The 25,552-nt window shown below is 44.7% G+C and overlaps 1 protein-coding gene across 2 annotated transcripts in view; it reads left to right on the plus strand.

Moving 5' to 3' along the window:
- Window positions 1–9,136: 9,136 nt before the first annotated feature.
- The window catches only part of LOC130494066 (very-long-chain enoyl-CoA reductase-like), a 43,182-nt gene continuing 26,766 nt past the window's right edge, over window positions 9,137–25,552 (plus strand). For both annotated transcript variants that reach the window (XM_056867712.1, XM_056867713.1), the window contains exon 1: window positions 9,137–9,165. In XM_056867712.1, coding sequence (XP_056723690.1) covers window positions 9,139–9,165 — 27 coding nt within the window. In that variant the 5' untranslated portion in view covers window positions 9,137–9,138. The remainder of the gene's footprint in view (window positions 9,166–25,552) is intronic.

A 25,552-nucleotide genomic window follows, 5' to 3' on the forward strand; every position in this document is an offset into this window, starting at 1 on the left:
ATATTTTGGAAACCAGTTCTTCTGAAATTCTCAGTGGTTTTCAATACCATTGGTCACATTATGTTTCTGGATCAGTTGGGTGGAATTGGATTGGGGGTGGGCACTACTTTCTGCTATGGTGTTCCACAAGATTGCACCTTGCTTGCATTAGCACTACAATCAGGCAAAGATTAGGGCTACATGCACCAGTTGGTTTAACTACTGGATCACTTAGCTGTCACTTCAGCTGATTTCTCAATGAAGGTTAGTTTTTATTACTGATTTAAAACTGTAATTAGTGGGGCCTGGATTTTTGTTAACTCTTTTGATTTTGCTAGGCAATCGTAATACAAAATATTAAAGATAAGCTTTTCTTTCTAAGAATGAAGAGTAGTGTTTGTGTGTTGAATTGTACGTTCATACATCTTTCTATTAATATGCCACATATGTGGATTTTTGGTAGCATGCACACATGTTTGAAAGGCAAAGGATTACTCAGGTAACTATTCTTTAAACATGCTGCACATATGATTCTGCTGTCTGGAGGTTCACTTAATATATTTGATAAAGTGGCCTGGAACTAGGGTTACCAACAGGTCTGGTGGAAAAATCTTGTCCCTTTAATAAAGGAAATAGGCAGTTGAAGCTTTTCATGGCATGGAGTTAAATTACATTCCCAGCAGATATGTTTCTACAAATGTTAGGAATACCCTTTTGCAGAATCTGAAAGGTGGGATTTAAAATGGCAGTTGGCAACCCTACACATGAAGCTGCCTTATACTGAATCAGACCCTTAGTCCATCCAAGTCAGTATTGTCTACTCAGACCAGCAGCGGCTCTCCAGGGTCTCAGGCGGAGGTCTTTCACATCACCTACTTGCCTCGTCCCTTTGACTGGAGATGCCAGGGACTGAACCTGGCATCTTCTGCATGCCAAGCAGATGCTCTACCACTGAGCTACAACTGGCAGTGGTTGTCCCAGGTTTTCTAACATAGATATTTTTTAACTGGACATGCCAAAGGTTGAACCTTCGGTAGTATCTTGAACCAGGGGTTCTAGGGCCACCTAGAATATACCATCTTAATTCAGGTAGTGGGTGAGAATGAAAATGAGTGCAATAATAAAGGGAAGGTGGGGGGGATGTGCCTTGTGTACAATGGATGGAAGTGAATGAAAACAGTAATGCAACTGCTGACTTTGAGTTGGTTAGAAAGCTGCATGAAGCATTGGTATTTGAAGAGGGATTTGACAAAAGGGTACCTAGAGAGAGGATCCAAGCATGCATGAAGATAAGAAGAAGAGTTGGTTTTTTATACCCCCTTTTTCTCTACCTGGAGGAGTCTCAAAGCAGCTTATAATCACAATCCCTTCCCCTCCCCACAGCAGAAAACTTGTGAGGTAGGTGGGGCTGAAAGAGTTCTGAGAGAACTGACTAGCCCAAGATCACACAGCTGGCTTCGTGTGGAGGAGTGGGGAATTAAATCTGGCTCTCCAGCTTAGAGTTTGCCACTCTTAACCACTACACCATGCCGGCTCAAGAACCTCAGTGATGTCAGAGTACTTCAGTGATGCAGGAGGTCACAAGCCTAAGAACACATTCCTGGGAGTAAGCCTCACTGAATAAAGTGGGACTTCTGAGTAGATTTGCTTAGCATTTCTTCCAGACATGTCCACACACAGTATTTGGCCCACGCTTGGTGCTGTTGGGAAGTGTGTTTTTTTTCCTGCTTCCCCACTGCATTATTGGGCATTTGTGCATCTCCTGGGGTTTCCCCTGCTTGTCTCTAATTTTTCCTAAATCTGCTTGGCCGCAAATTTGTGAGAAAGATCTCAGCAAACCCTGGATGCCTGTAATGTGAGTAGGATTTTGCCAGGCCAACCCACACAACAGCCATCTTACCTTCCCCTGTCCCCAGAAGCAGTAGTTCACTCCCTCTGGCACCATGACTCTTTTTATCAGCACATGGACATCGTTATATCAGTCTTATGTTATAACACTGTATCTTGCAGATTCTTGGAATTTCCAGCTTTCATTTTTAACAAGTGAGTCGCTAGCCCTTTTCATTGCAGATATATAAGGGGGAATCATTTGCAACAAAGGTAGCTAGACACTTTTTTTCCCCAAAGAAAGCTGGGAATTTGGAGAACCAGACACACTGTTATGTCATAATGATATATTCAACTGCTATTTTAAAAATGAAAGATGAACGTTCTGGGGGCATTTTGGCCTGGAAAGGGTTAATAAATGCACACTATTTCTGCGTATTAGTTTCCAAATATTGTTCTGGAGGGCTTTTAACACATCCCTTTATGGTCCTGTTATTTGTTTAATGTCCATTCCTGGCCGTTCCGGGATGTTCCGGATGCATTTTGGCCTGGAAAGGGTTAATAAATACATGCTGTCTTCATGTTTTAATTTCTAAAATATTGTTCTGGAGTGTCTGCAAGGCATGCCAATATTTTTTTGCAGAACTATAATTTGTTTAATGCCCATTTCGGGCCATTCCGGGGTGTTCCGGAGGCATTTTGGCCTGAAAAGGGTTAATAAATGCGCTCTCACGCCGCGTTTTGATTTCTATAATATTGTTCTGGAGTATCTGCAATGCATGCCACTGTTTTTTGCGGAACTATTATTTGTTTCATGCCCGTTCCGGGCCGTTCCGGGGTGTTCCAGAGGCATTTTGGCCTGGAAAGGGTTAATAAATGCACGTTCTCTCTGTGTTTTGATATCGAAAATATTGTTCTGGTGTATCTGCAACGCATGCCAGTGTTTTTTGCAGAACTATTATTTGTTTCATGCCCGTTCTGGCCCGTTCCGGCTTTTACCCTCTCCCAGAAGGAAGCCAGAGCGAGGTCACGTTTGAAGGTCAGTAAAATCATGAATGCAAAAAAAGCCTCAAAGCAGTCCAGCAGGGACTGCAAAGTAAATACCCCTGCATAAATGGCATAAGTCTTGCTGTCATGACTGTCTGAGACCAGAACTGTTCAAAGTTGTTCCACAGTTGCTTTGTACGCTCGATAGAGGATGTTGCCTGCTGTGTCTTGGTAACCAAAAATGTTGAAAAAAGAAGGGGGGAAACCCAAAGAGTTATCACCGTCAATTTAAAAAAGCTAAAATTGTAAGTCAAAAACTTAAATAAAATTAAAAATATTAAAAAATATGTTATGCATCACATAACAACAATCTATGGTTACATATACACCTCCCTTCCCCTAGTGCAGGTGTGTCAAACATAAGGCCCAGGGGCCGTCTCCGGCCCCTTGAGAGCTCTTATCCGTCCCACGAGCCCAGCTGAGACAGCCACCACCTCCAGTCCCGATCTGGGTTGACGAGGCATGGCCCAGCCCGACCAAGTGACATTTATGTCATATCCGGCCCTCGTAACAATTGAGTTTGACACCCCTGCTCTAGTGTATAAAGCCTTTTAAGTAAAATTGCACATGTATACAAGGGGATGTCACACAGTTACAAGCATCATTCCTATGACAAAGTACATTTATCAATCACATAAAATACATGTAAACCAAACAGAACCAAATATATTTCAGCCATGAGGCCTTCCTCAGTGGTTTAAATATTTGCAATACGCACCATATACTGTTTTTGTTTAAATTAAAACATGCCTGACCAAGGTGCTAAACATCCAGATTAGGGTTGCCAGCCTCCAGGTGGTGGCTGGAGATCTCCCGCTATTACAACTGACCTCCAGGTAACAGATCAGTTCCCCTGGAGAAAATGGCCACTTTGGCAATTGGACTGTATGGCTCTAAGTCTCTCTCCTCTTCAAACCTCGCCCTCGTCAGGCTCCACCCTCAAAATCTCCAGGAATTTCCCAACCCAGAGCTGGCAACCCTAATCCAGATGTAATTTTTTTTTACGACTGTCTCTTCCTTTGTTGATAATTAGGACAATCAAAGATAAATATGCAGATGATTGTTGTTAGTGGTCCAAATTTCTCCATAAGCCAGGTCAGGATCAAGCGTTTCCCAATAGGGGGGTAAAGCACCATGCATACAGGAAACCAAATGCAGAGAGATACAACAGGGCACAGACATTGATGCCCTTGCCTAATGTTGCCTCCTGGCACTGATATTTAGATATTTACTTCCTCTGAAAGTGAAGGTTTCCTTTAGCCACCATAGCTAGTAGTTCCATGAATCTGTCTTACCTCCCTTTAAAGCCATCTATGCCTGTGGCCAACACTGCATCCTCTGGCACCAAATTCTACATTTTAATCATTAGCCGTGTAAAGAAGTAGTTCTTTTTGTCTGTCTAAATCTACTACCCATCAACTTCATTGAATGCCCTTGAGTATTTTGGGAGAGGGGGAAAAAGTTATCTCTGTCCACTCTCTCTACCCCATGCATAATTTTATAATCCTCTATCATGTCCTCCCTTAGTTGTCTATTTTCTAAACTGAAAAGTCCTAGATTCTTCAGCCTTTCCTCATAGGGAAGGGTATCCAACCCCTTAATCATCTTGGTTGCCTTCTTCAATACTTTTTCCAGCTCTGCAGTGTCCTTTTTGAGATACGGTGACCACAACTGCACATAGTGTTCGACGCCAGACCATAGACCTATACAGGGGCATTATAATATTGGCCGTTTTATTTTCAATCCATTTCCTAATAATTCCTAGTGTAGAGTTCGCTTTTTTCACTAGTTTGACACTTTCATTGAGCTATCCACTATAACCCAAGGTCGGTTTTCCTCTCAGTCTCAGCTAGTTCAGACCCTATTAGCATATACCTGAAGTTGGGATTTTTTTGTTCTAACGTGCATCATCTTAATTTACTTACATTGATCTACCACACTGTTGCCCACTCACGCAACTTGTGGAGATCCTCTTGGAGCTCCTCACATTTTGCCCTTGATTTTCACCATCTTACAGTCTCTTACCCTCACTCTCCATAAAAAACATGCAGGGATAAGATAAGCCATGGAAATATGATCCCCCCCTTGTACATTCAGAAGAACTACGTGAATTCCAAATGTTGCATCCTGCATTATGAACACTAGCTGGTCCAAAGCCAAGACTACTGCCTCATCACTAGCCCTTTATTTCTTGGGGTACTGACACAGTGAATACCATTAAAGATTAGAACATTGTCTAATTAAAAAATGAAATGCAATCGTAATTTTTCTTTTCCTTTGGAGCTGATCCTTACAAATTTTAAATTATCTAAGATGACAAGTCATAATATATTAATGACTATAACAAAGAAGACATCAAATATGAGTGTGGGAAAGGGGAAGTTATATAGCATATTGTATAAAGTACAAAACACTGATTTCTAAATCAAATCTAATTGTTTCTAACCCATATTCGGAAGAGCAAATCCCCCTTTTGTGTATATTCTATGCAAATAATGCCTTCTAGTACTTGAAATCTGCTGCTGCAAGCTTATGTTCATCACCGTCTATTGGTCTCCAATAATGGTTAACAAAACCTTGGCAGCATCCCAGTGGGCTGCAGTGGGAATGGAGAGAATGATAAAAACAGAGCTCAACGTATTAGAGGCTTAAATTTCATTCTGATCATGCATCAAATTTGGCTTGCATCAATACTAAACAGCTTCCCATTGACCATGAGGTATTTAATCACATTATCTTTCAAGACTATGATGACCAACAGAGCTGACCATAAATGAGATTTGCTCATTTATGGTCTGAAGAGCTGAAATGGGAATGTTGCTTCAGTCATTAAATCTAATCCAAGCAGACCCTTAAAATGCAAATTACAGACACAGAGTGCAAGCCTATGCTACACAGCATGCTTTTAAAGAAGTGATTGCTTCCCCTATTATATGTATATAAAGTGCCGTCAAGTTGCAGCTGACTTATGGTGACCCCAGCAAGGGGCTTTCAAGGCAAGTAAGAAGCAGAGGAGTTTGCCACTGTCTTCCTCTGCAGAGTCTTCCTTGCTGGTCTCCCATCCAAGTACCGACTCTGCTTAGCTTCTGAGTTCCGATGAGATCGGTCTATACTGTTTCGCCTTCCCTCCAATTTCCTCCTATATAGGTCTCCTTGTATAGTGGAGCCCTGCTCCATATACCTCCTTCCTGGAATTGAAATTGGCTACCATTACTGGGCCAGGTTTTCCAGAGATGGCACCCCATTTAAGCAAGGCTCATGTGGCCCCCTTCACCTTGGTCTTTATTTACTACATATCTTAGCCTATGAAATGCCATCAGTAAAACAGCACAAGCAACTGTTAAAACTGTATCACGCCATAAAATAATAGTAGAACAAGGGAAAGAAGGAAAACAATTTACTTACTTGTTGAAAAAGGGCTAGGGACATAAATCATCTTCACCTAGTGCTTAAAGCTGAGACTGGAAGGTGCCAGGCAAACAGCTGTGGGGAGAGACTTACACAAGTGGGATGCCACAACTGTTAATTTAGGGGAAGAGTTGTAGCTCAGTGGCAGACCTTACGCTTGACATGCAGAAGGTCCCAAGTTCAATCTCTGACATCTCTAGTTAAGGATCAGGTAGTAGGTGATGTGAAAGACCTCCACTTGAAATCCTGGAAAGCTGCTGCCAGTCTGAGTAGACCTTGATGGCTTAATGGTCTGATTCAGTATAAGGCAGCTTCATGTGAGAAGAAAGTATACCCTAACAGTCACCTACCACAATTCAGTAGAGGGAACGAAGAGCTGGGCCTCTGCAGACCAGGATCAGATGGCCCTTTAACCACCCTGATTCCAAACTGTTAGGACTTTAAGGTAAGAACCAGCATTTTGTATTGAATCTGGAAATGACATGAAAGACAGTTCTTCCAGAACTGCTGACATGCATTCCTAATAACCTACTCCAATCAATAGTCATGCTGCTTCATTTTGGACCATCCAAAATTCTTAACCATCTTCAAAGCTCTATGTGAAACATATCACATATGGATACTGGGGCTAGATCTTGCTTTATAGGAAAGTGCACAGACAGTGAACCCTCCAAGGTTTATTAAGCGCTGGATGAGACTTAGGCCTCTATCTGTGAACACCAATCTGATGCCATTCACAAGCTTCAGCCCTGCTCTTTCAAGGGGAGGGCAAGAATCCCCCTCCACTGGCTGATACCTCAGTCCCTGATTAGCTATGCTATTAAACAACAGTACCCAGTCATCTGGCCTGAGCATCAGTGTATTGATCATCATCCCTTCCAGACACATATTCCAAACATCCATCATTAGTCAGCCGAAGGATCATAAACAATAAGTGCCACAGAGTCAAACAATTGTCTTCCTAGCACCATGCTCTGTTACTGTTCTGCCAGATGAGAACAGAACCACTGGAACAAGATGCCATAATCTCAGACAGGTGGTCCAGAAGGATACCTAATATGGAATGCTCCTGAGTGGTTTAGGAGAATCAACAGGGTCACACTCCTCCCCCATCAAAGTCATCGGTCCAAATGATTGTCATGGTTTCAATTTCCAAAACCAAAATAGAAACCTGATTGAAATAGGTCTTTTCACCTAAGAAAGCCTGCAGATTGATACCACCGATAGCTTTAAAAATGTTAGGATTCAGGGAGGGATTCTTTAAGAAAAACTTCACAATCACCTCTTCCAAGGCAGGCAGAACAGTCTTCTCCTTTGAAGAAGCATTCAGACCCAACTGTTCAGTTTCTCCTCCTCCACAAACTTGGGGGGGGGGGGGAAGGCAAGCTGTGTAATACGTCAGGATGATTTATTGTTTCTGTAAAGTGTTGTCAAGAAACCTATTGGTTGCGAGACAGAGAAAGAATATCAAAAGTAAGTAGGTAAGTAAATAAATGTGACTGGCAAGAGTTGAGATAAGATGCAGTAAAATTAATTGGAATCTTGAATTAAAAATGGGAGAAAATCTCAGCATTCTAACCATTGCATTGCTCATATCAGCCTTGCTGTTTTGTACATTTTGTTTTCTTTAAGGGGTAATATATCCTCAATAAAGCATTTTATAGTAATTCTCCTTAATAGCACAAGAGGATTATAGGACAGGCTGTAAAAATTGATTAATACATCATCTAGGATGATGATATGTAGCTTATAGAAATGCTACAATGAATTATAATGAATTAGAAAACAAATACAGAGGGGATTATATAGATAATAATTTGATAGAGGAGGGCAGAGGGGAAGTCAGAAAAAGTCAATACTGATTAGGCTGAAATTGTTTTATTTTATGAAACTCTGAAGATGACAATATTGAAATTGTATGTGACTTAAGAAAATAATTTTTTAAATAAAAATATGAAATAAATAATTAAAGTATATAAGATGATGATATGTAACTTATAGAAATGATACAATGAATTATAATGAATTAGAAAACAAATACAGAGGGGATTATATAGATAATAATTTGATAAGAGGAGGGGAGAGGGGAAGTCAGAAAAAGTCAATACTGATTAGGCTGATTAGTTTGAAATTGTTTTATTTTCTGAAACTCTGAAGATGACAATATTGAAATTGTATGTGACTTAATAAGACGTCTTCGACAATATAATAAGAAAATGATTTTTTAAAATAAAAAAATATGAAATAAATAAGGTGAGACTGGAGTAACTCAGCAGAGGCCCCTCCTAACTGGCCCTGAGTGGCCCGGCGCTGCGTGGCGGCCAGAAGGACTAGTTCTGGGCAGAGAAGCCTCCCCGTCGAGCCCACGCGCCAGCCGCCGTCTCATCTTGATCTCCCTCGCAGGGTTCTTGGGAAGAGAGAACGCTAGGGGAGACCCCCCGAGGCCGAACCCTCTCGACCCAATCGGAGCGAAGCGCGTGCCCTGGAGAGCGCGGGCGGGGGGGTGCGAAAGGCAAGCCCCCACCAGCGCCTCGCCAAGCCCGCTCTCCCTCCCCCTTTTGCAGCGGGGCTGCTGCTGAGCTCGGCGCTGCCTGCCTGCCTGCACAACAGCAGCAGGCTCTCCCGGGGGATGGAACGGGAGTGACGGCTGGGAACGGGGCGGGGCCTGGCGGGACACAGCTGCCCCTCCCCCCGGCCTGCACGCGCCCTCCAGCTTCCCAGCAGGGTTCCCTCCGGAGGTCGAGGAATCTCCCGATTGGCCGGGAGATCAAGCGCGAGCGCGGCGCCCGGCGGCGGCGGTCTTAGCGCCGCCGGTTGCGTCCCCTGCGCTGGGAAGCAGCAGCAGCAGCAGCAGCAGCAGCGCGGGCCGCCTGCACGATGGGCAGCGGGATCGCTTTCTTCGAGGTGGGTGTCCTGGCGGGGCTGGGCAGGGGGCTGGGCTCCTGCGAAGGGCTTGGGGACGACGGGCTGGGCCGGCGAGCGAGGTCCCTCGCCTTGCGGCCGCCGCTCCTCTGCATTGGAGCGCAAGGGGAACCGCGCAGTTCTGAGCAGGCTTCTTGTTGCAACGGAGTTATTACTGCTACCCTAGGCTCGTTGGTTATGGCTTAATGAAAGTAAAGTGAGTCACTCACACGCACAATAACACCATTTCCTTGAGCTGGAAATGAATGTGTAGCTGGTATACATAAATATAAATGAATATATAGTATAAATGAATGGTATAAATGTATGGTATAAATGAATGTATAGCTGGTATAGCTGGTCAGCAGCTATACATTCATTATTAACCCTTGACTGTCTGACATGTCACCAAGCTCGCTACCTAATGCCCAACACTTATCCAGAAGTAAGTCTCACTGATGACCGGCAGGGCTTCCTTCTCCCCCCCTTGTCTTGGACAAGCCTGGGAATCCCCACCCATTGCGGGTCCTAACTAGCTTAGCAAAACTCGGGAACGACCTCTGTGTGTTTCTTTATTGCGTTTGGATTGTACACAATTGTATTTCGTCCTGCGCGTTGTGGCCCTTTGACCCTGCTGCTTCTGTTTGTTCGTTTCTTCCGCGACATTAAATGACTGGATGTAGACGTGCTGTTTATGGGTGCAGTGGGTCAGCAGAGAATAACGGGAACTTCGTAAAGCTATGATCCCGGCAGCACAAGCTACAGTAGCAAAAGGCTGGAAAGAAGCAAACAAATGGACTTTTGGATGTTGGAATGATTATTTATATGAATATATACAATCAGATATGGTTGCACAGTTGGCTAAAGATTCACCGTGGGATAGTAAAATAAGGGAAATAAAGGACAAGTGGTCTCTGTACTTGAATTGGATAAAATGCGAGGAAGTCAACCCTAATATAACTTAAGAAATTTAGAAACTTGTGCTCCTGGTTAAATTCGGTGTGAAAATGTTGGATGGGGAAAAAATGTATAACATAGTATGGATTTAAATATAATGTATAACCCAATAACATTAATAAAAAAAACTTTTAAAAAAACTACATTAAATGACTGTCGAGTGAGGATCCACTCATTGCATTGGAGGAAGGGCCTCCTGAAAGCTGGCACTAGACTAAAATGAGGATCCTCTTAGATTCCTCAGCTTTAGTAGATAACTGTTTATTCCTAGTTAGCGTTGTTAGTGTGGCAGCCTTAAACTCATCCTAGGAGATGGGTGTGGGTGGCAGTGAATTTACCACCTGATTTTCCTTCCTTGCTTGAACAGGAGCACACTTCAGGCTGTGAAGTTTCTGTGAACTTCCAATCCAGTTCAAGGACCTCTGAAACACGATAGATAGGCTTTCACACAACCGTGGGTCCGTGGTAGTTATTTCAAATTTCTGTGCTGTTAGCTTTCTGTCCACAGCCAAGAGGCTCTATGTTGGTGCATACTATGTTGGTGCAGTTTAATCTCCCCCTCCCCGCTTCCCAGTCCCGATGCTCAACTGTTGGGTGAGGACCCACCCAACAGCTGAGCGTTGGGAAGCGGGGAGGGTTAAAGTGCTCCGCGCTGCCTGGGCAGGCAGCGCAGAGCACTTTAAAGACCCACCGCCCCCCTTCCCGGGAGTCCTGCCCAGGCAGCGCGGAGCAGTTTAAAGACCACCCCGCCCAGTTTCCTGGGACTCCCAGGAAACCGGGCGGGACGGTCTTTAAAGGCGGGAAAAGGCAGGTTCGGGGAACACCGAGCCTGCCGAATTTATTCAGCGTTCGCCCGAACTTGCCGAATTCGGCGCGTCCTTTTCCCGCCTTTTTTTGAGTTCGGTTCCATCCGAACCGGAAACCGCCGAATCGGGGGAAATTCAGCGGTTTTTCAGTTCAGGGCGAACTGAATCGATAGCCCTACCTCCAACTCCTCTTCCAGCCAGCCTTCAGCCATCCCTTGAGTAGAACTGTGTTTTAAAGGTGCAGGGACTCAGACGCTTATGGATTTTGGCTGGTGATTCTACAGTACTCCATTTTGAGAAATGGGTTGTGAAAAGGTCACTTGCAGGGGGACAGAAAGGGGAGGGGAGTGGGGTGATATTATTATCACAGTAAGCATTACAGCCAATTACAAAGCAGCATTTTCAAGGGGTGGGGACTCAGACACTTCCGGATTACTGCTTGTGATTCACAACAAGCCACACCATGCATAAGGTTTTCCGATCTTGGGATATAAAAGTGTGAGACAAGAGAGGGACGAACCAGGGACATACTAATCATGCATAAAAGGCCCTTGTTTATTTGGATCGATATAGTTCTTAAGATCAACAACATGAAGTGTTTTCAAATCCCACTTCAGGGCATTTGATAGTATACTACCTGAAGGGATTAATTCCTGTTCCTTGATTGCCTTTTCCTCTATTCATGAACACTGTGACCACCACATGTGAAGCAGCTGAGAAGGTGGCTGGCTGGAAAGTAGCCACCTTCTGTTTCCTCAGTGCTTTAGGGATTTTGCATGCTATGAGGAAATGATGCACCCCAGATACTTTACAGGAGACCTCAATAGGAATCCTGCTTGAACTCTGACTCTGCTGGATAGGGATGCCAAGTCTTGGTTGGGAAAGTCCTGGAGATTGTGGGGGAGGGAGCCCGGGGAAGGGCTTCAGTGGGGTGTGACGCCGTAGAGTCCATACTCCGAAGCAGCCATTTTCTCCAGGGGAATTGATCCCTGTTGTCTGGGTGTCAGCTGTAATTCTGGGAGATCTCCAGGCTAGCAACCCTACTGCTGCAGCATCTTCTACTTGCTCTTATCCAGACCTTCCTTGAGTTTTTCAGTATGGCCCAGAGGGAGGCACTAAGAAAACTGGTTTCTTCCCTCACACTGACTTTGGCATTACTCAGTATATTATTTTGTTATTGTTAATAACAGTCCCTCTTTTCCACCTTTAAATAAAAGTTTCGTTTTCTTTAAACATCTCTTCAGGTTTGAATGTAACAACAATTCCCCTGTGAACACTATCAGGCCACTAACTGGCCCTCTTAATACTGAAAGAGATTATTGTTTCTATAATTTCTTACAGCAGTGGTGATGAGATGTGGCCTTCACCTCACTGGGACTTCTCCGATCTGAGAATCATTAGGAGTCCCATAAACAGGAGTCCCATAAACATCTACCAGATTCTGTAAATATGTAATTCATATGTCATAACCAGTTAGGGTTCGCAATCGCCAGGTCGGCGGGCGGAAGCAGGAGGGAAGGGAGGGGGAGCCATCAGGGTCATCTACGCAATGATGTCACATCTGGTTTGTCCGGGGCGGCCTTGACCGGAGCGCCGGAGAAAGAAGCAGCCCCGGACAAACACCCCAACGTGGGGAGCACTGGCAGCAAAACAAAAGCACCCTTTTGTTTCAGGCTGGCCAGCGCCCTGTTCTCCTGCCTCGCCACCAAACAGCTGATTGGGAAAAACAGCTGATCAGTGGTGAGGCTCTGGGATGAGTGGGGTGGGGGGAAACAAGGCAACTTGCGGTGGCAGCCACCCGGGAAGCCTGAGAAGCCGGCCCAGCCCTGGGTCCTCCTCCCGGGGAGGGAGGAGGCAGGTAAGCAATGCTGAAACTTCCACATAAACAGATGGCATTGGGAGCCACATGGAGGACTGGGGCAAGCCCTCCTGCCTGAGCAGCAAGGAAAGCTGTGGACTGCGAGGAAGACACGCTATGTATATTAAAGTTTTTCCTAGCTAAAGAATGCATACAAATCCCATAGTGTGTGGAAATAAATACTAAACCCAGCAATAATAAACCCAAAGCCAACAGAGGCAGATAGCTTGGCAACAATGGTACAGTCAGCAGCATTTAACTTGAGCCTTCTGCAGTGGGCCTTGAATTCTTTTGAGGATATTTTGGCATATAATATAAACTCTGAATTAAAAATGAGTAACCATGTATCTCACAAAGAGTGCCCTTCTTTACAGCCAGTCTGCAGCCTGTAACCCACCAAGTTAGGTAACTGCCCGCTGGTCATTTATTATGACCCACCAGGTGCTTGACAGCTTCTGCCATATATGGCTTTATTTGGCTTGGTGGATCATGACTTGTGTAGGCCTGCTTCACAGATTCCAACGACAGATTATTCAAAGTACCGCTATTAAGTCAGCAGGAATTCACACATGCACACCTGTACAGCCTTAGCTGGTGGAAGAGTTGGAGTGGATCTCACATCTCTTCTAGAAACTGCCTTGTGCTTTGTAAAGAAATCCACTTTTCTTTCAGGTTCAGAAACAGGTCACTGGTGTACGTCATTTCCAGAAGGAAAATATTTGTTTTACTGTAAATGAACAAAGCGAGCTCTTACATTTTGAATAATTTATTTTTTTCCCAGCTGACGTTAGTAGTTTTTTTCGAGTGTGTGTTTTGCTGAGTTATTTTCAAAACTATTTGCTGTCATTAGTGGATTGTTACAGGTGGTAGGGAAATTGCAAAGCTCAGAAATGACAGATTTGCTGAGTCATGGAACTCTTGTAACAAACAATATCTTTCATTGCTACAGAATTTATTTTCCAGAACAATGGCTTTTAAATGAAGACTCAGCCACATTTCTTACAGGCCTGTAAAGTGCATCTTACTGTCTTATGGCATGTATCCTTGACATGCCTATAGGATGGGATAGGATGGCTCCTAAGGTGCGCCCCCCCCCCGCAATGTGAGCAGTGCACAAGAAGAAAACAATAATAATGGTATAACCATGCTGTGATGATTGTTGGGCACTACTGCTGTCATAATACTTTGCTATCATGCGGAAGAAGCCTGTGTGACTTGCAGGCATGGCAAGGGAGGAGTGAAGTTAGATGGAGTTAGTCCTAACTCTTCATGACAGGATAACATTATGTCTAAGATTTTTTTATTTTATTTTACTGTTTTATTAAAGTTGCTGATTTCTCGGTTTGTAAGCTGCCTTGAGTAATACTTTAGGTAAGTTCCACACAGTGCAATTGTGGCATAATTGCCATCATCAGTTACATATGTGTTATGGAGGTTTCATACAAGATCATGAACAACCCAGTGTTTTTCTTGTTCTTTTCTTGTTCTGCTTTTTCCTTTTGATCATTTTTACAGTCTGTTTTTAATTGTGCAAAATGGAAGTCCATACTTAATAGTGTGGATGGTTGTGACAGTCCATGTTTGTTTGGCATTGGTTTGTGTGGGTCTTGTTATTTCTTTGCTATAATTATAGGTGTGTGTGTGTGTGAGCACACCCCTGAGGCCTTCTTTATTTTGGCAGGAAGAGCCCACACTGCTCTCTGATTAGTAGCATGTTAGATTGTGAATATTAGAGGACTAACTACCCCATGTCACTGTGCCCTGTTACAAGCAAATAAAACAGAGGCCAAAGATTTTACTATAAACTGGCCTGTTAGTATTTGGGAATTTACTAGATGTTAGCCTCTGGTGAGGTCAATACCTAGTGCTAATAGCCTCTGCCTCTGGGATGCTGTGAAGACAGTCTTGACCTGTTCCCTGCCCTGGTATTTAACCCATTATAACTTGGGTTGCCAGCTCTGGGTTGGGAAATACCTGGAGATTTGGGGGGTTGAGCCTGAGGAGGGTGGGGTTTGAGGAGGGGAAGGACATCAATGGCGTATAATGCTATAGAGTCCAAAGTGTCCATTTTCGCCAGGTAAACTGATCTCTATCACCTGGAGAGCTGTTGTAATCCCAGGAGATCTCCAGCCACCACCTGGAGCTTGGCAACCCTAGTTGAGGGGTGGGGGGAACTTACCAGCTGCAAACTGATGCCTAGCCCCCACACCGTCAGCAACTTGTCGAAGTCACTTCCGGCACTCACTGGAAGTGACGTCATCATGTTGCTGGCAGTGTGAGGACATGCCAGTATTTGGCCAAATCCTCTATGGTAGAAGCTTGACAGGCTGGAGAAATGGGCTAGAACTAATAAAATGCACTTCAACAAAGACAAATGTAAAGTTCTGCATTTAGGTAGGAAAAATCAAATGCATAATTATAGGATGGAGGAGACTTATTTGAGCAGTAGTGTGTATGAAAAGGATCTTGGGGTCTTAGTAGACCAAACACTGAACATGAGTTAGCAGTGTGATGCTGTAGCTAAAAAGGCAAATGCAGTCTTGGGCTGCATCAACAGAAGTATAGTATCCAGATCACGCGAAGTGATGGTATCGCTTTACTCTGCTCTGGTTAGACCTCAACTAGAGTACTGTGTTCAGTTTTGGGCACCACAATTTAAGAAAGATGTAGATAAGCTGGAACGTGTCCAGAGGAGGCCAACAAAGATGGTGAGGGGTCTGGAGACCAAGTCCTATGAGGAAAAGTTGAAGGAGCTGGGTATGTTTAGCCTGAAGAGGAGAAGACTGAGAGGGGATATGATAACCATTTTCAAGTACTTGAAGGGCTGTCATATAGAGGCGGGTGCCGAGTTGTTTTCTGTTGCCCAAAAAGGTCGGACCAGAACCAACGGGTTGAAATTAAATCAAAAGAGTTTCCGTCTAGACATTAGGAAGAATTTTCTAACAGTTAGAGCAGTTCCTCAGTGCCATCATATGCTAAATTTTTTAAGGGCATAATGTGAGGATTGATTAATACAGGGGACAGTACAAAAGGATCTGTGCAACTAATTCTGGTTCTATCAACGGACAGCTGCAAATTCTTTTGTTCTGGGGGATACCCCTGTATCTGCCAGAAACTATAGCTGATAGGAATGTTTGAATCTGGCTAACATAAAGGCTCTGCACTGGGAGGGGTGGGTTAAGTTGAAAAAGTAATCAGCCATTGATCTTTTTGGGAAAGAAAGGCCAAAAGATGTAGGCGAGCAGATCTTGTTTGCTCCAGCATTTATTTTCTGCAACTCCATATCCCAAATTCTCCCTGTGATCGTCCGAAGAATATAAGCATCCCTGGAGTTTTCCAACCCCGCTATATCAATACCAAAAGAATTGATTTTCCTTTGTATGAATTGGGACCATTTAAATACATAAGGGTCGGCAACCAAACTGGCTATGAGGCCATCTGAGGGAGCACGAAAGTGTAAGCGCAGCCAGAACTTAATGATCCAGGTTCTACTTTCAATAAGATGAAGGCCTAACTCTGTGCAAAGTGTATGGTAACCGAGTTGGGTATACCAAGTATGTGCCGCAAGAAAGACATATTTATCCGTTCCACCCCCTTGTTAAAGGCCTGGATCCACACCGGGACGCCGTACAATAAATGCGGAATTATTGTGGCCTGAAAGATTCTTATAGCCGCAGGAACAAATTGGGGGTTTTTTGGTAGAAAAATCGTGTAATAGCTGATAGCTTACTCTTAGTTCAGACAAGGGCTCGCTCCCTATGTATAGACCAGTTCAATATGTGGGGGAAAAGCAACCCCAAATATCTAAATGTTTTAACTTGTTCAATTTCCCTATCCCCAATTCTCCAGATCTCCCGTTTTCATGATCTGGAGAAAACTAAAATGTTAGTTTTGGTATAATTAATGTTTAAATTTTTTTTATCGCAGTAAGAAGCAAAAGCTAACAGAGATCGCTTCATGCCTACTCTAGTATAAGAAAGCACTTCGTCATCTACATAAAACAAAATGGGAACATGATAAGAGACTATTAGAAGTATATAAAGCCCAACCGGGAAATATTGATCTTACCTGTATCTAGATGTACATCGCAGGGCTACATTAGCCTGCCTCTTCTATGTTTTGGAACTAGAAACACATAACTGGTGTTAGAATACGTTGAACCAAGGGAGTACATTCTACAAAGAAAAAAAATGACAGTCAGATGAATGACACTTGTTTTCTCAGAATTCTCATAGGTACATCTGCCTCAGGGCTCCAGACACAAAAATCCACCAGGACCCTCAAATTCTCTTCTTCAGCTGAGGCTGCCAGGACAAGATTCCCCAGACAACCAAGCAAGAGAAGAGGCTCACTTTGAAACAGGACACCAGTATTTCTTCTATGCATTTCCCCAAGCAATCCAAGAACAGAGACAAGTAAGTACAATACTCATTTCTGGATGCTTTTGGTCATAGATATCTCCCATCTTTCCCCCTGCAATACAAAGAAACTAGCTTAACAGTCTTCACTTATTCAACAGGTACTAGCAGTGTCTCTCACACTGAGGACACAAGGTAGATATGCTCACATGCAGGTAAACTCCCACCATATTCTGATTAAGGCCGTGGGTGGGGGCAATCTCTCCTTGGTGGTGAACACCACACAGTCTTCTCCAGCTGTTACCACTGTTCGTCAACTGTTAATGATCTATTTTATCTTGCAGGATAGTGTCCAGAATGTATGGGTTTGAACAAAGAAACTGCAGACAGGTACAATCCTGTCTTGTCTGACAGCTGACAACCAATGGAAAAGAGGGAAGCTTGACTGAGGCCTGCAGAATGGAAGAACACATTTATCTCTTCCTCAGATGATGACTAGTATGGAGCATCTTCAGTGAGCAACTAATCACTGCAACTATCTGTTGCAGCTGCTATCTGTTTATTCATTGTTACCGCCAGGCTTGTCTCCAAATGGCAACTAGACTGTCATTCATCATGCAAAGAGGCAAGGTTGTTCCCCACTCCATCTGCCCTGTAGACCACAAACAGCAGAAAAAACCAGCTGTTCCTCTGAGAGCTGCCTTCTTTTTGTTCTAGCTCAGTGGTTCCCAACCTGTGTTTTCTGGGGGTCGTCGCCATGTCACCCAGTAACGGCCCCCTTTTGTGTACTTCCGCAAAGGTTTTCCCCAGACCGTTCCACAACCGCCCAGCTCCTCCACTGCCCGAAAAACACGTCTGGGTTCTTGACTCACACACACACACGCCAGCCCTGTCTCCAGCCGAGGTGCCAGGCCGCCCGAAAAGCCCCGCTCTGCTCGCAGCTGCCCTCCCGGCTCGTCCACCACACCTGCCCCGGCGCGCGAGGAACTCCCACTCTGCTCTGTTCTGCTGGCAAGGGCGCGCCCGCCCTCACCTGTGACCTCAGGTGATTGATCGTTCTCTTGATATGCGGATGACGCAGGCTGATGGGCTGGACGTTCTAAATTGTGTGTGTGTGTGTGTTCAGTGCCGTCAAGTCATTTCCAACTCATGGCGACCCTATGACTCATCATCCTCAGCATAGCCTTTTTTGTGGGTCAGAGGGGCTCCTCCAAAGGGGAGGGGCCGTGGCTCAGTGGTAGAGCATCTGCTTGGCAGGCAGAAGGTCCCAGGTTCAATCCCCAGCATCTCCAGTTCATGGGACTAGGTAAGTAGGCAATGTGAAAGACCACTACCTGAGACCCTGGAGAGCCATTGCCAGGCTGAGTAGACAATACTGACTTTGATCGACCAAGAGTCTGATTCAGTATAAGGCAGCTTCATGTGTAGGGTTGCCAACTGCCAGGTAGTAGCAGGAGATCTCCTGCTAATTCAACTGATCTCCAGCCGATAGAGATCAGATCACCTGGAGAAAAATGGCTGCTTTGGCAATTGAACTCTATGGCATTGAAGTCCCTCCCCTCCCCAAACCCCGCCCTCCTCAGGCTGTGCCCCCAAAATCTCCCGCCGGTGGCGAAGAGGGACCTGGCAACCCTATTCATACGTTTCTTACCACCTGCAGAGCTTCAAGTAATGGCTCTAGAAAAATGCAGGGTAGTTTTTTCTTCACCTTTATTAGGGCAATAAATTCATCTGGTAACTAAGGTGCTTGCAGTCATCATTACTGTTTCTTCTGGGTTTCTTTGCTTAAAATAATTATTCCAACGCTTCCGACTAAAAGAAAGAGAGCTCTTTCAGTAGGGATCCATCTTTGGGAGGGGCGGCTTCCTATAACAACAGCAAAAAAAATCACTGTGTTATAATTTCAGACACTCTTGGGTACAAGGAAACAAAATGCTAAATGTAATACCAGGAGTGTTATTTTTGGCTAAATGCTTTAGAACAGTTCTGCTGCTGGTTTGAGGGTGATTTCATACTCTGTACTTATAAAGCAAATTAGTGTGCTGGAACTAGCCGTAAAGCATTAGTTGACAGAGAGCGTCCCTGAATACATTCCATTCCTTTCAGTGGGGTGTGCTTATAATGAGAGCAGGGACCACAGTGTTTCATGAGTGGGTGTGTGGAGGCTGATGAAACATTCTGAGGAACAGACTATGGGATTGAAACTAGAGGGAGAAGAAAAGGTTAGAGTGTCACTCAGCTTTTGTGTCCAAGAAACATTGAAAGCCGCCATTGGCCATGATGTTTTGTGGCCTTAGAATGATGTTGCTCTAAGTGAAAACTATATTCTGCACTGGGAAATTAAATTGGAAAATGCAGGGGTGACTCCAAGGGGTAGCAAAATATTTCCTACTATCTCTTTTGCTGTCTCCCTTTTTTTTTTTTGTCACAGTACACTAATATCTTATAGCATGTATTCATTTTTTAGAAAGCCTATAGATGGTTAAAGAAGCTTTATTTACCCAGTCTCACCCTCCACCCCTGTAGTCAATTCTGCTCCAGCCTGGCCAGGCCTGCTCCCTAGCTGCCTCTGAGGGCAAGAAACCAGGTTTGGCTAGTCCATCATGGGCAGGTCATACTGTGCAGAGATCCCCCCCCCCAAGTGATTTTCGCTGCTGCAACTTTGAACTGGCACTGACTTCCCCTCCCCACTCTGGCCACATTGTTTTGGATATGAAGAAGAAACTAGCCTTGGAAGCCCAGCTAAGAAAGGTTAGGCCTACTTCAAGAACACAACAGTCTATACAAGGAGCCTTCTTTCTGTGAATAAGAAGGTCCTGGTGAGAGCCCATGAAGTGTAATTTTCTCCACCACCCCATTGCTGCCCCACATGTCCAACTGTAGGGAATGATATTTGTCAATTTCATTCCATTTTCAGAAGCAAAATCTCTCAAGCAAGCGAAGAAAAGTGAATACTCCAAAAAAGCAACATGTTCTCTTTAGGGAAGGCCTGTAGCTCAGTGGTAGGCCATCTGCTTGACATGCAGAAGGTCCCAGCCTTGCACCCACCTGGATGCATGCCTCTGCTTAAATAAGCCAAGAAGTGCTAAGTTACAAGCACAACTAAGAGCACTGCCAGCTGACAACAGTGAGAATAATGAGCCTCCTCTGGCAAGGAGTCTGGCAAGCCACAGCTGGTTCCTCTGACTCAGGACTCCTTGCTAGAGCTCATGACGGAATCACCTGGACCAGTTGTTCTAAGATGACTTGGTTGACGATGGCCTTGCTGTCAGGTACAGTTGGTTGCAACCACCGATAGGCTGCATCACAGAGAGAAGTCACAAATGCCCTTGGGGGCTCTCCCTTCTTTACATTTAATTGCCGCTTTTAGTTGCTCATAGTTGGCACTTTTCTCCTTTGGGAGGGCTTTGAGGGCGGCTTGCACCAGGCTGGTTAAATAAGTCCCCAAAATAAAGTACCCACAATCTTTATGTCATTTGGAAGCTTCGACTGTCCTTTTGAAGGCCCAGTTTGGTGAGGAGCATCACAGGCATCTGTCTGGTGTCCCTGGCCTGATCACCTGACCCTGTCAGTGTGGTGAGGTGCTCGCTTTCCGTAGTCTAGAACACATCCAGCAAGAGGGTGGCCTGTGCCTCAAGCTGCTGTTGGGACATCTTTTTCATCATGCATTGCTGGGCATCTTGTTGTTGTTGGAGCAAATCTTGAATTAGGCGTCCCTGATGCTTGGCCATCCATTGTCCAAATTGGGCAAAGTCCATGGGGCTTCCCTGGACGGGTTCACTAGGCTCCATCTTAACAGAGTGAGCAGCGGTAGGAGCCAGCAATATAGGGGGTCTCAACCAGGGTAGACCTCCTTTCCACCCAGGAGGTGTTGGCAGACAGAGACGGGGTCGCTTTAACATGCCCCTGGTGCCCACATTCTCTACCATGTTGTCGGGCACTGGCCCTGCCCTAGGTTTGGTGGCAATGGCCCGGGCTGGGGGAGCTTCCTTGGCCTCAGACCAATTTGAGGGGGAGTCTGAGCTTTACTCTCCCTTGGTGGATGCCAGGGTACTAGGTATTCACAGCCTCAGCAACCCGTGGCTCACCTCCCAGGCCTCTGATCTTGGCCTTATATCCTTCCAAAGCCAGTCAAGTCCCACCCTCAACTTCCTTGTCCCTGCCCCCCTCAAGTCTACAAGAAAGCTTCTTTCCCCGAGCTCTCTTCTGGCCTGCATTGACAAGCACATGGGTCGGATGGTCCTGCCCCACCCACCCTCGCCCTCCCGGTCGTCAGCTGTTTGGTGGAGGGCGGGGCTGGAGGTTGTGGCAGGTTGCCTAGGGCCTGAGCGGCTGTCCTTCTTTTCTCCTGGGTGGTGGCAGCCGTGTGTGGGGTGGTGGCTTGGCTGCTGGAGCTGACGGGCTGCCCTGCAGAGAGAGAGGCACCCAACTGAGCCAAAGGCTCCCTCGGGGAGGGGGCGGCAACATTGGCACAGCTGGGGCCCCGGCGGGTGGTTGGCTGTGGTGGCTGGTAAGCAAGCCGGCGTGGTGAGAGAGGGCCTGGGAACGCTGAGTCTTGGGACACAAGTGTAAGAAAGGAACACTAAAATGAATTTTTTAAAAGCCAAATAAATGTTTTATCAGGTGGCGCAGGCAGGCAGGCAAGTAGCAGGCGGAAGGAAGAAAGAAAGAAAGAAAGAAAGAAAGAAAGAAAGAAAGAAAGAAAGACATTCTTAAAGCATAAGGGAACTCACTGGATTCAGACCAAGGTACATGTGATGGTAGTACACATGAACACATGATTCATCCTTATACTGAATCAGACCCTTGGTCTACTCAGACCAGCAGCAGCTCTCCGGGGTCTCAGGCAGAGGTCTTTCACATCACCTACTTGCCTAGTCCCTTTAACTGGCGATGCCGAGGATTGAACCTGGGACCTTCTGTATGCCAAGCAGGTGCTCTACCACTGAGCCACAACCTCTTTACACGTTACAGAGTGCAGAGGTTGGGTCTGGGTTCCTGCTTTGTGTCAGATGTAAATACTGTGAATTGACATTTCCTCAGTTCCTGCATGTGTCATGCCGGTTTGGATCAAGACCACAGAAGGTGTTGAAAATGGGCTTCAGCCTTTTCCCCTGCGCCATGTTCCCAACCTGAAACAGTTCCAGGGAGATGCTGTTTGGAGAAACCCATATGTAACCTGGGATACATGTGGGTTTCCTCAATATGCCTAATAGCACTCCCCCAGCACGGTTTCAGGCTGGGGAAATGGCACAGGGGAGAAGGATGGAAGCCCCTTCTCCATATATACCAGAGTTGTGATTGGGGCACCACATGCGCAAGAATTGAGGAGAACCTACAATACATGTGATTCTGTTACTTCTGACAAAGAGTGGGGACACAGACCCTTGAAAGAAAGGAAATGGAAAGCAGTAGTCATGAAATCTGTAGGACGAGGGAGGTTTTAAAAAAGTTGCTCCAGTGTAGCTTAAACTTTGCTACAGCGGACACTCTTATACTGATTCCAGACTAATCTGTATGTATTGCCTCTAGTCTTGCTGCTTAGCAACAGACAATAGCAAAGAATTAGTTTCTGGAATGGTGTGTTGCCAGCTCCATCGGGGTGATTTTGATCTGTCCCGTCACTAGGTTAAAAATAAAGGCTCTAGGACTGGAGAGTATTATAAAAGGGGAAAGAGGTTTCCCATAAAATGCTTCAAGGTTAATAAATATGTTAAGCAATGTGCTTCTCAGAAGCAGCAGCAAAAGCAATGGAACCTGTGACTCCTTAAATAATTAGTGTTTGCTTGATTACAGTTTTGTAATTGCTCCTTTCAATTCATGCTTTGGAATTCTGAACAGTCAGAGCCTGGGTGATATGGTTTACATGTAACCTGGCTCTTGAGTAGCAACAATGAGAGGACAAAATGGCCCAGGCTATCCCATATGGTCCCTTGGGCTCATTCACATACTACTTCTCCAGCATTTCAAAGCAGCTTTGGAAGTGCCTGAGTGGCTGCAGAGGGAAGGAAGGTCTGTCGAAGTAATTTGTGCAGGTCTTGTTTACCTATATTGGAGAGCCCAGACTGAGGGCCTGCATTCAAAACACCGATGGTTCTGAATTTCAAAGTTTCCCTAGTTTGGAGACCGTGGCAAATATTAAGGATTGAGCTACTCTTAGCCTTATGAAATTTGCATGTCCATTGTGACTGCTAAAGAAACGTAATGCTGGCTGAAGAAGCCAATGTATATTGGTGAAAACGCTACACATCCGGAAAGCGTTCCCTGAGCACCGCTGGGCACTTTGTGCTGCGCTCTTGTATATTTCACACGCCTTATACTGTGACACTCAATTTGCGAGCAAATCGAGACAGTTCATTGTTTGAGGCTTATGAGCCCTTTACTAGTGGGTTTCTTTGTCCCCTTGTTTGGACAGTTTATGTATAGTGCGGTCTTTGTTGATGTTGTTGTATATTTTTGGTTTGCACATTTACACCATTGTCATTGTGTTTGCACTGTTGTGTATCTTTTGAGAAATATACAAAATGTGTTTATTCAATTTAGTGTATATTGGCTTAGTACTGGTTCTTCTTAGCATCTTCCAGGTGGTGGCTAGAGAGCTCCTTGGATTACAACTGATCTCCACATGGCAGAGATCAGTTCACCTGAATTTTAAAGTGTATATTGCAGCTGTAAAAACAAGTTTAACAAGGCTCCAGAAGTGTTATTTACTGATAATGGGACTGCATATTGCAGCAGAGAGTTCCAAAGTTTCTTGGAGCAAGAGGGAATAGAGCACAATAAGAGTGTAGCATACTGTCCTCAGCAAAATGGGTCTTTAGAATGTCTCAATAGAACTATACAAGAGATGGCACGCTGCCTACTACTCTAAGCTAGCTTACCTGACCCCTGCTGGGCAGAAGCAGTGAACACAGCTGTGTACCTTTACAATAGAATTCCCTGCAAAGCAACAGGAAAAACCCTATTTAAACTATGGCATGGGAAGAAGGCAGGTTTAAAACATTTAAAAGCATTTGGATCTAAAGTCTTTGCCCATGTACCCAAGGAAAGAAGGTGGAAACTAGACCCCAGAGCTGAAGAGGGAATCCTTGTTGGATATGCTCCAAGTGGGAGAGGCTACCGAGTTATGGATTCTAAAACCTTTTTAGTCAAAGAGTGCAATGTAGTACACATAGATGAAAGCAATATACTCCAAGCTTCCAAGCAGATGGGGCCCACAGAGCAAACTAGCCCTGAAACTGAAGAAGTCTCTTTTACAGATATGGCTGGATTGCTGTCTACCTGGACCATCAATCAGAGAGAGACCCCTCAATCAGAAAGGGAAGCAGGAGAAACTGAGCAGAAAACAGAGACTACTCTGAGGTGTTCAGAGAGAAGCAATAAAGGAATAGCACCAAAGAGATATTCTTTCCATACCAATGTACAACTTGTAAATGAACCTTCAAGCTGGAAAGAGATGATTGAACTGCCTTCACATGAAAAGGACATATGGATAAAAGCAGCAAAGGAAGAATTTGAATCTTTGCAGCAGAATCAAACATGGACACTTACTAAACTACCACCTGGGAGAAAAACTATTGGATGCAAATAGGTGTTCAAAACTAATCAGAATACTGATGGAAAAGTGGAGAAATATAAAGCTCGACTAGTGGCAAAAGGGTTTACACAGAAACCTGGGACTGACTTTACTGAAACTTCTGCACCTGTTGTCAAGTATCCCTCCATCAGGATATTACTCAGTATAGCAGCATCAAACAAACTACATGTTGAACACCTGGACATTAAAACAGCATTTCTTAATGGAGATTTGTCTAAGGAGATCTACTTGGAACAACCAGAGGGTTTTCAAAAAGAAGGAAAAGAGAGTCTTGTGTGCAAACTTGAGAAGAGTATTTATGGACTTAAACAAGCAGCAAGAGCGTGGAGTGAAAAATTAACTATGCTGTTTTAACGTCAAGGCTTTAAACAAGGAAAAGCAGAACCTTGCCTATTTTCAAGACTGGAGAATATCAGTATGTGCTGACCTGTGTTGATGATTTACTACTATGCTGTGAAAATGAAAAGGATGTAAAGGAAATCACGCAAAACTTAAATGAAGAGGTAGAAGTGAAACAACTGGGAGAAGTGAGCCTTTACCTTGGAATACAAATCAAGAGACAGAGATGCAAGTTTCTTGTTAAACCAGAGACACAAAATTATGGACCTTGGATCCCTAGGTCTAAAGGATGCCAATGGAGTGAGCCCTCCACTTGAACAAGCTGAAGGATGGAACTTTGCTCAAGAGCAATCAGCAATATAGAGAAGCAATTGGCAAGCTCCTGTATCAAAGTACTGTATGTAGACCTGACATTTCAGCAGCTGTTGGAATCCTGTGTAAAAAGGTGGATTTGCCAAATCATCATGACTGGAAT

This window comes from Euleptes europaea, chromosome 2 (genome assembly GCF_029931775.1).
Source record: "Euleptes europaea isolate rEulEur1 chromosome 2, rEulEur1.hap1, whole genome shotgun sequence".
NCBI lineage: Eukaryota > Metazoa > Chordata > Lepidosauria > Squamata > Sphaerodactylidae > Euleptes > Euleptes europaea.